Below are 11,149 nucleotides of genomic sequence, written 5' to 3'. Positions count from 1 at the left end.
TATCCATGCCCCTCATAATTTTGTAAACCTCTATAAGGTCACCCCTCAGCCCCCAAAGCTCCAGGGAAAACAGCTCAAATCATCCAACCCTGGCAACATCCTTGTAAATCTTTTCTGAACCCTTTCAAGTTTCACAACATCTTCCCGATAGGAAGGAGACCAGAACTGCACGCAATGGCTAATGTCAGTGTTATAAGAGACAGGTTGATCAGAAGCGATCTTGGCTCCTTTTATAATTTGATTTGATTTGATTGGATTCGATTTATTTACCTAAGTACAGTGAAAAGCTCTGTTTTACGAGCAGTACGGGCAAACGAGGACATACAGATCACAGGGTGCTTAGACAGAACAGGCAGACAAGGTTCAACATTAGCAAGATCAGCGTAGATTAGCCTGATCGGGCGCTTGGAAATCTGTTTGTCCTGTACCCCACCCAGTACCTGGAATCTCTTTGTGTGACATCTCTCCTGCTGATCCACGATGCCTCACCCTCTTTTTAACCACCCAATAAACAATACATTCTTTCAGTTTAGGGCCATTACTTATCCCTCAGCCAACAGCACTTGAAACAATAGATCTAGTCATTATCGCCTTGTCGTTTGTGGAATCCTGCTGTGCCCAAGTTGTCTTGATGCATTCCCTACATCATAGCAGTGAGTGACAACATGTCAAAACAAAAAAAAGCATCATTGGCCATAAATCGTTAGGGGTGGGGGGGAGGGGAAGAGTGAGGTAATGAAAGTCGCTATATAAATGCACGCATTTTTAAGGGGATTGGTACTTGATTCTTTATTATTATTTATTTACTCATGGAACTTGAGTATCTCTGGCCAGGGCGGCAGTTATTGCCCAGGGGGCAGTTCAGAGTCAACCACATTGTGTACTTCCTTCGACCTTAACACAATCCCCTCCACCGCCGTTCCTCCAAAAAAAACAGAAACGCTCCCACTTCTGAAAATACGCGAAATTCTGTAGAAAAGGCTGTAGCTGGGAATCTTCGGCTTCAGTAAGAAGAGGGTTAAAGTGTCAGAAGCCCTCTAGTGGTATCCACTGTCAGAGCGAAGAGAGTGAGAGAAAAACACACACACACACATACACACAAAACCAATCAGTGGGCAGGAACAGTGACATCACCCCAGCTATTTAAGAAATCATGGCAGCACAGAGAACCTGCACTACACTGGAGGATGTTAGAGTAGAGAGCAGCTCGCATCCTGGGAGAAACAAGCGATAACTCACTGATCACATCGTCAGCTGAACGAGAAAGGACGTTGTGTTTACCAACTTGCGGCAGGAGGAGGGGGGGAGAAGCTGCTGACTGTGTGCTCGAAAGGGGGACATCAGCCCTGACACTTGGCGGGGTAAAGCGAGAGAGAAGTTCACGTTCGTCCTCTAGAGTCTGAAGAGGAGAGGACTGACCGGACTGTGATCGCCTCTGTGTGTGCACCACAGAGAGAGACAGAGAATCTTGTGGGCACCACAGAGAGAGAAAAATCTTGTGGGCACCACAGAGAGAGAAAAATCTTGTGGGCACCACAGAGAGAGAAAATCTTCGGAGCACCAGAGAGACAGAAAATCTTGTGAGCACCACAGAGAGAGAAAAATCTTGTGGGCACCACAGAGAGAGAAAATCTTCGGAGCACCAGAGAGACAGAAAATCTTGTGAGCACCACAGAGAGAGAAAAATCTTGTGGGCACCACAGAGAGAGAAAAATCTTGTGAGCACCACAGAGAGAGAGAATCTTGTGGGCACCAGAGACAGAGAGAGACAGAGAATCTTGTGAGCACCACAGAGAGAGACAGAGAGAGAATCTGCCCCTCTATATGTCTACAAAGATGGAGCAGCCTTTCTACCACGACGACACCTTCCTGGGGGGCTACGCCGGCGCCGAGGGCGGTCTGCACGACTACAGCTCCAAGTACCTGAAGCAGAGCATGAGCCTGAACCTGGGCGAGCCGGCCCGCTCGCTGAAGCCGCCTCACCTGCGGGGGGCCGAGGAGCAGCTGATGGGCGCCGCCTCTGCTGCTGCTGCCGCCGCCGCCGCCGCCGCGGCCGCGGACGTGGGGCTGCTGAAGCTGGCGTCGCCGGAGCTGGAGCGGCTCATCATCCAATCGAGCAACGGGGTGATCACCACCACGCCCAGCCCGGGCCAGTACTTCTGCGGGCGCAACATCACCGACGAGCAGGAGGGCTTCGCCGACGGCTTTGTCAAGGCGCTGGAGGAGCTGCACAAGATCAACCATGTGGCGCCCAACGTGTCCATCTCGTCCAGCCCGGGCATGAGTTGCAGTAGCGCCGCCCCCGTCCACGGCGCCTACGGCTCCTCCGAGGTGCCGCCGGTCTACACCAACCTGACCGCGTACAACGCAGGGGGCGGCGGCGGCGGTGGCACCTACCCCAGCGCCACCATCAGCTACCTCCCCCAGCCCCACGCCTACAGCAGCGGCGGCGGAGGAGGAAGCCTGCCCCCGGTGCACCTGAGCGGCCCGCCCCCGCCCCAGCCGCGGCTCCAGCGGCTCAAGGAGGAGCCGCAGACCGTGCCCGAGGTGCAGAGCCGCGGCGAGACGCCGCCGCTGTCCCCGATCGACATGGAGAGCCAGGAGCGCATCAAGGCGGAGCGGAAGCGCATGAGGAACCGGGTGGCCGCCTCCAAGTGCCGCAAGAGGAAGCTGGAGAGGATCGCCCGGCTGGAGGACAAGGTGAAGACTCTGAAATCCGACAACGCCGGCCTGGCTTCCACCGCCACCGTGCTGAGGGACCAGGTCTCTCAGCTCAAACAGAAAGTCATGACTCACATCAGCAGTGGCTGCCAGATAGTAATTACTCAGAAACTCCAGGGCTTCTGAGCAACAAAAAAAGAGTGTGGACTTTGGGGCCAGCCGGAGAGACTGAGTAAATTTTGTTTGTTTGTATTTTCAGGAGAGAAAAAAAAATGAGGAGGGAGTGAAAATGAGATCTTTTGGGGGTTTTGTTTTCCTAATGACACTGGAACTCCCTAGAAAGTTGCATGGGGTTGAGACGCGCGTTGGGGGAGACAATCCTGAATCCTGACTCTGTAACACCAGATAACGGGCAGAGAACTAACTGTCCACATCGGTCGTGGTAGCGCAGGAGATTTTTTTTAATTAAAAAAAAACTATGGTCATTTTGTTCTTTATCTTAACTAAAGAAGGACGCTGACATTTCTCTCTTGATGCTGCACACAATTTGTAAATTATTCCTCGTTTTTTTTGGAAAAAAAATGTTATGTTTTAGTTTGTAACAAACTCAGTTCGATTTTGTGTTTTTATTTTGACAATCTTAATGTTTTTAAGTATTTAAGTAAATAGTTTAAACTGTGAACTTTTCCAGCGCTGTTGATTTTTTTATTCTCAATTACATGATAAACAAATAGAGCCGGAGTTGCATCCCCTACGATCAGGACTTCCTGGATTTTTTTGTTGTTACAAGTATTAATCACATGACTTCCCGGGAACAGATGTAAAAGGCAGTTATTATAATCGAGATCTTTTAGTGTAAATTGCCAAATCCCTGCCTGTTTGTTTGTTTCTGCCTAGTTCAGCTACGTCCGGGTACAACTCTTGCCTCCAACCCTCTTCCAGACTCGTCTTACCAAAAGCAAAGAGGGTTTCATATTTTCGTGGGTGGGGGTCAATGTTTCCACCAATACTTGGTTTCTGGAGCAGTGTCTCCTTCCAGGTGCTCTTGTGGCACCGCGTATGTCTGGGCCAGAATGTTCTGGTTCAAGTCCTACCTGACCTGGAGGTACATTGTAACATGTCCAAAACAGGTCGATGGCAATAAGTCTTTTATAGTTATTTCTTTTAAAGGGAAGGTGTTAATATGGCAAATTAGTGCCCTGGTGTCCATTATTATTTTACAGGGGATTTGGTGCTTTGGGTTAGCGTGTTTATAGATTGCTATTCGTGATGGTTGACAGTGGTTTATGTGGAATATAGAATGGGGCTTGGTTGTTAGGGGTCTTTTGGGCTGTGGTAGTATCTCTGCCTCTGAGCCAGAAGGCCTGCATTCATGTCTCCTGCTTCAGAGGTGTATAATAACATCTCTCTACAGGTTGATGTAGAAAAATCAATCCTCTGTTAAATATGATCAAATCTTCATAGTACACAGTGTGATTGTACCAGAGCCCTGTGCAATTATTCTGATGCCACACACGGTTAAGTAGCCTGCTCACATTTCATTCTTTTGTACAAGTATGAACAGCAGTCAATGGGTTTAGGTATCAAAGTGAGACCACCAGGTCTGTTCACCTGGAAGCCAGCAAGGGATTCAATTCTTCAGCAGGGACAATAGAAAAACTGGGAGAATGGGACGGTGAGGTATTGAAGAAGTGGATATGCTGAGGGATAACCAAATGAATTCTTTTAAAATTGTGGAAGGGTTTGATGGTGGATACAGAGAATAATTCAAGACCATCAACATAGTCATCAGGAAATTCAACTGGGGAAAGAAACTGTTTCACCAAAGAATGGTGAGAATGTGGAACTTGCTACTGTCAAGTAGCACTATGCATTTTAAGGAGAGACTCCACTATCATTTGAGGAAGAAGGAGTAGAGTTATGACGTTTGAGTTATTTGAAGAAAGAGGGAAGTTGACACAAGTGAAATACAAACCCTGACATAGACTGGTTGGGCTGAATGGCCTGTTTCTATCATTTATCCTATGCAAATATGTGAAGGAAAACAATAGAAACTCCAGTGATGTCCTCTCAACATATAAGGTGTTAGGTGGCATAGAGAATGTAGACCTAGGTTATAAGGAGAAAGTGAGGACTGCAGATACTGGCGAGTCAGAGTCAAAAAGTGTGGGGCTGGAAAAGCACAGCAGGTCAGGCGGCATCCGAGGAGGAGGAGAATTGACCTTTTCGGCATAAGCCCTTCGTCAGGAATGAAGGGCTTATTGCCCGAAACATTGATTCTCCTGCTCCTCGGATGCTGCCTGACCAGCTGTGCTTTTCCAGCCCCACGCTTTTCAAACCGAGGTGATAACAGATTGGCTTATGTCCAGAGGACCAAACAGACAAGTTTCCTTACCCAAAGAGTAATAACAGTACAGAACAATCTTCCAAGGTCTAATATCAGAGCTTATTTCAAAATATTTGGAATAGTAAATTGGGAGTTTTGATGTTAAAAAGATAATCATCTCTTATTCTTGGCTGATCCAATATTATTTTGGGAAGAGAGGCAAAGTCTGATCCTGAAGTCCGACAGTGATGGAGCCAATGTCTGTTGATGCAGTGGTCAGAATATGTGGTCAGAGAATTATTTGGATCTTTGGTTTGGCAATTAGTACCTGCAATAGAATGTTGTGGTGCTAGTACAAACCCCTGATAGAGATGGAAACAGACAATTTGGTCCAATTGGCCCATACCGACCTGATATCCTCAATTAATCTAGTCCCATTTGGCCCATGTCTCTAAACCCCTCTTATTCATGTACCTATCCAGATGCCTTTTAAATGTTGTAACTGTACCAGCCTCTACTAACTCTCTTGGTAGAGCATTCCACACACACACCACCTCCTATGTGAACAAGTTACTCCTTAGGTTCCTTAAAAAGACCATGGCTATTCACCCTATCCATGACCTCATAATTTTATAAACCTGCAGTCTATCAAGTGATGTGTGGTGGTAGTGTCCCTCTGAGCAATGAGGGCTGGTTTCAAATCCCAACCGCTCCAGAGGTGTCATTACATCCCTGAACAGGCTGGTTATAACACATCAGCAATATTTTATTTGTTGAGCTATGTTCTCTTGAATATTTCATCATTGGATTAGGAAGTGGGAAATATTAGCCAACTATCTGTTCCTGATTATCAAGTGAACCATTTTGGAAAGAGAATGCAAGAAATTAGCATTTCCAATGGATGTTTTATGGTCTTGAAAGTGTAGTCACTGCTGTTATGTAGGGAATACAGTATCTAACTTCCACACATCTCATGTCCCACAAATATTAAGAAAAAAGTGTAACCACACAATGTTTTTTGGATGAGGGATAAATATTGAGGAGCAGTAGAAGTCCTGCTGTTCAAATATGACTTTTATATCCACCTGGAAGGGCAATCCATCCTCAATTCAGCACTATTGTAGGTCCTGTCCTCAAGTGTCTGACATGAGACTGATCTCCATCTTAAGTCTGCAAGGCATGAATGAATCAGGGCCATCCTAGACAGCAGGTATCAGCTGACTACAGAATAAGGTCATGCTCTGATATTTTAGATTAGATTCCCTAGAGTGTGGCGACAAGCCCTTTGGCCCAACAAGTCCACACTGACCCTGGTAATTCATCAAGACCCATTTCCCTCTGACTAATCCACCTAACACTATGGGCAATTTAGCATGGCCAATTCACCCTAACCTGCTCATCTTTGGATTGTGGGAGGAGGCCCACACAGACACAGGGTGAACGTGTAAACTCCAAGCAGACAGTCACCAAGGCTGGAATTGAACCTGGGTCCCTGGCACTGTGAGGCAGTAGTACTAACCACTGTGCCACCCCATATTTACACATTTGACTGACTAGTTAATACTTTCTGTCCATGTTTTCACATTAAAATAGTTACCAGAGGGACACAGGTGCCTGTATTATTGGGCTCCAGACTCAGGCCTCTGTGAAGATAAGGATGAACAACTTATACTCAAGGACAATTAATAAATACTAGTTCAGCCTACAACGTCTACTTTTCATGACTGAATATTTACAAATATTCATAACTCCAAGTCATATGGCTTTTTTAAAAATTTAAGTTGACCTATATGGTTATGTTATTACACACCTCCACAGCTATCACATCCTTAAGTGGGACTTGAACTTAGACCTTCTGGTTCAGAGATGGGGACACCACCCTGTGCCACAGGACCACAGGCATCTGCATTTTTAATGCACTTTCAAAGGGTTAGCCAGCTAAACAGCCCTGGAATCATAATGTGTCTAAATAAAAACTATTTTGCTGAATAATTGTAAGGTTTTCCCTAATGAAACATTAGTAGCTCTGTTTACAAGGAACTCTTTTATAAAACAAACAAAAAATGTTTCAAGAAAATGGATGTCATGAACGTTTAATTTGTTCATAAGTTAAGGGTTAGGAATTGTAAACTCAGAAATTCTTGGCTATTGAAGAAATCAAAGCTGAGGTTTCAGCTGCCAATTCTTTTATGTTATAATGAATTAATTTTGAACCTTTTTAAAAATGGAGAACAAAATGAGATTCACTCATAGCCTAACCACAGTTTGTTCACAATCTCACTTGAAAGCAGTTGCTTCATGCTGGCTTACAATCCCAGGAGCACCAGAAGCCCTTCTTGCTTAACTGGTCATGGGTGAGCAATGAATGCCAATGAATTAAATTGTGGCAAACATTACAACTTTATTCAGTCTTGCTCCCACACAATATGCCCATGCACATTTTTTTTCTGGACAGAAGTTACTAGACAGTAATCAAGAACAAAAAAAACAACTGAAAGCTTGTTGTTCTGACCAGTTACCAAGGGACAATTCACCCAACTAAAGCACTTCAGTTAACATTCCATTTGAGATCAGCAACACAGGACAGACTGTGCATCAATGCAACACCTTACATGGCTGAGATTAAACTCACCAATCACTTTGGGCTACAGAGGTGCCAAAAACCTCAGCAAACTTAAGACCCCCATATGTATTTTGCCTTTAATATCAAAAATAATAAATGCCTTTCTTTTATGAAATAAATTCAAGAAAAAAATAGTTAATTACTTTACTAATGCCTTTCACAAATTTAGGACACCCTAAAGCATGTTTCTATCAAGTGTAGAAACAGGTTGTCATGTGGAAAAGTGGCAACCAATTTACACACAGCAACCTCCCACCAGCAGCAATGTGATAGTGTCCACATCATTCATTTAGTGATGTGGATTGATGAACCAATATCGGACAGGACAATCAGGCAGAACTGGCCTGCTCTTCTTCAAAATGGAAATCAACCAAATGCTTTTGCGTGACTTAGTGATAGGAAGAATATTATTAAATTGAAGAGAGTGCAGGGCAGATTTACAAGGATGTTAGCAGAACTGGAGGGTATGAGTTCTAAGGAGAGGCTGGACAAGTTGGGACTTTTTACACTGGAGAGTTAGGAAGTGGGGAGATGACTTTGTAGAGGTTTATAAAATCATGAGGGGCATAGATAAAGTGAATAGCAAAGGTCTTTTCCTTAGGCTAGGGGTATTCAAAACTAGAGGGCATAATTTTAAGGTGAGAGGAGGAAGATTTAAAAGGAACCTCGAGGGGCAACATTTTCACACATAGAGTGATTCGTACATGGACCGAGCTTCCAGAGAAAAGTACAGTAATAGCATTTAAAGATATCTGGATGGGTACCTGAGTAGGAAAAGTTTGGAGGGATATGGGCCAAACATAGGCAAATAGGATTAGTTTAGTTTGGGAAACTTTATTGGCATGGACGAGTTGGACCGAAGGGTCTGTTTCCATGCTGTATGATTCTATGACTTGGAGATGCCAGTGTTGGACTGGGGTGGACAAAGTTAAAAATCACACAACACCAGGTTATAGTCCAATAGGTTTATTCAGAAGCACCAGCTTGCAGAGCGTTGCTCCTTCATCAGGTGTTTGCAGAGTATAAGACCATATGACACAGAATTTATAGCAAAAGATTACAGTGTGATGCATCACTGTATAAATTCTGTGTCATATGGTCTTATACTGCACAACCACCTGATGAAGGAGCAGCACTCCGAACGCTAGTACTTCCAAATAAACCTTTTGGACCATAACCTGGTGATTTTTTACTTCAAAATGGAAACATTTGCAACCATTGGAGAGGGGCAAATGAGCCTTGGTTGGATTTCTCATCCAGATTGTCACCTCTGACACTCTTGCACACCCTCAGTTACTGGAATTTTGTGCTAAACGTACATAAAGAACCTTTTATTAAAGTATTCCAAATACAGGATATTTCATTTCTGTTAAATTTAGAGGTACGGAGGAAGTTTCCCCTTGTGAGGCAGTCTGGAAGGAGTGGTCATAATTTTAGGATAAAATGTGATGGATTTAAAACAGAGATAAGGATGAGTTGCTTCACGCAAAGGGACCTGAATCTGTGGAGTTCTGTGCCCCGGAATGTGGTGGATGTGTGGACACTGAATAAATTTGAGGAGATAGACAGATTTTAATTGAGTAATATGATGAAGAGCACACACGAAAATAGAGTGAGTTTGAGATAGGGTCAGTCTCTACCTCTGTTCACATATCACTACCTCACCGCCCTTCCCCCCACCCTTTATCTGCAGCTCCCCTTACACTCACCCCTAGTCCTGAAGAAAGGTTACTCTCGAAATGTTGACTTCTTCACCACCTGATGCTGCTTGGTTTGCTGTGTTCTTCCAGCCCCCCACTTGTCTATCTATGATGGTATTAAATGGCAGAGCAGGCCATAGGGATTGAATGACCAACTCCTGCTCCTCAACTCTGGTCTGTTGTTGAAAAACAGAAGGTTCTGAGTTTACTTACCAAAGGGGTAATATGTCAAGAGGGTCATCATTGAGCAATGGATAGGTGTTATTTTTAAGGTGGGTTGAGGAGTTCAACTGAATAAGGGGTCCCTTACTTTTTAATCTTCAATTCAAGATGTGAGAGCATGAGTTTGATGTCTTCAATCACTCGTACCTAGATTGCTGTTTGGTAGAATATTCTATTTGGATAGGATATGCTTCCTTACTCAATTGTGTGTTGGGTGAATTTTTAAAGCAATAGTTTCATTATAATTGTATCACGCAACTGTGTGGAGGTCGAATTGGATTGACCTTGTTGTTTTTTTCACCTACCACCTTTTCACAACACTATACAGATTACAGACGATACAGTATAGGGGCAAATTACTGCAGATGCTGGAATCTGTACTGAAAACAAAAAAAAAATGCTGGAAATCACAGTGATGAAGACTGATGAAGAGTCATCTAGACTCCAGACGTTAGCTTGCTTCTCTCCACAGATGCTGCCAGGTCTGCTGAGTTTAGATCAGATATCTAGCAGTGTTTCGCTTTTAAACCATCTGTACTTATTTGTAGGGGACAAACAAAGACAAGATCAAAAAGCAAACTTCTCCCAATGGAATTTCGAAATTCGATGCAGAAACCACAGTATGTCATAATTGGTACAGATCAAAGTATCTAAACAGCTAAAAAAAACTCGATTCTTTTTTATTTAACAACATTTTCTTGTCTTGTTCAATACATTAGGAATGATGCTTTTAATATTTCATTCAATTTTAATTTTTAAAATGCGTTAAATATATGTTAGCGCATATTTGAACGCACAGATTGTTTCTGGCAGGTTATTGCAAAATCTGCTGACGGGTACAAAGACTGACACAGTGAATTACAGCCGTTTCCTGCCCTACCCTGAAGTTGTGCAAAAGCTGGGTGAAGTTGCAACAGTGTTGGCAGCGTGACGTGATCCGCCGAGCGTGTGACCGGGGCTTTCCGCTCTGACGTGCGGAAACCAAGTCCATATTTGGACAAAAGCGGAACGGCGAGTGACGTCAGAGCGGCTGGCTTTCCGGGAACCCCCCATCGGAGGTGTGCTGGTCCTGAGCAGCTGGGAGTTTCCAGCCTGGCATTTCAAATGCGTACGATCCTCCAAAGAATATAGACCCGTTTCTTTAAAAACAACAACAAAAAAAAAATCCCTCCGATTTGCAAATACTGTAGATCTATTTTTACAGACTGACACTTGAAAACAAATGCTAATTCGAGCTGAAAATGCGTTCATTGAAAGCAAGCCTTTCAGCAAAATAAATCGTCCCTTTTCCCAGTAGTACTGAAATATGATCCCCACTTTCTGTTCCAGCTGAAAAAAAACTCCCTCAAAATGACACAAGTTTGGATGGAACATTTAAAGATTTAAATTAAAAAAAAACAAAGTGCTAGAGAAGCTCCGCAGTTCTGAAAGACAGGCCTGCTAAGTTTCTCTTGCACTTTCTGTTTTTACCTTTGGCTGATCCTGAATAGCTCTCCGGTACAACAGAGGTCGCTTCAGCCTGGAAGTAATCGAAGCAGTGTTTAAAAACAACACATTTTGAGATGATGTGATAAGGGAATAATCTTAAAATGCCCAGTACATTTTGTTGTACTGACC

The 11,149-nt window shown here is 43.9% G+C and overlaps 1 protein-coding gene across 1 annotated transcript; it reads left to right on the top strand.

Annotated features, from left to right (window-relative positions):
* Positions 1-1,160: 1,160 nt before the first annotated feature.
* On the top strand, positions 1,161-3,343 carry LOC132835910 (transcription factor Jun-like). The gene has a single exon (XM_060855014.1). The coding sequence runs from the start codon at positions 1,825-1,827 to the stop codon at positions 2,845-2,847; it is 1,023 nt and encodes a 340-aa protein (XP_060710997.1). The 5' UTR covers positions 1,161-1,824; the 3' UTR covers positions 2,848-3,343.
* The last annotated feature ends 7,806 nt before the right edge of the window (positions 3,344-11,149 follow it).

The sequence above is a fragment of the Hemiscyllium ocellatum genome, chromosome 45 (assembly GCF_020745735.1).
Source record: "Hemiscyllium ocellatum isolate sHemOce1 chromosome 45, sHemOce1.pat.X.cur, whole genome shotgun sequence".
NCBI lineage: Eukaryota > Metazoa > Chordata > Chondrichthyes > Orectolobiformes > Hemiscylliidae > Hemiscyllium > Hemiscyllium ocellatum.
Note: the sequence above shows the minus strand (reverse complement) of the source record. Positions and strands in the feature narration are given on the sequence as shown.

What these genes read in the sequence shown, in the direction of transcription:
- LOC132835910 (XM_060855014.1), top strand. Translation starts at nt 1,825, where the DNA reads ATGTCTACAAAGATGGAGCAGCCTTTCTACCACGACGACACCTTCCTG.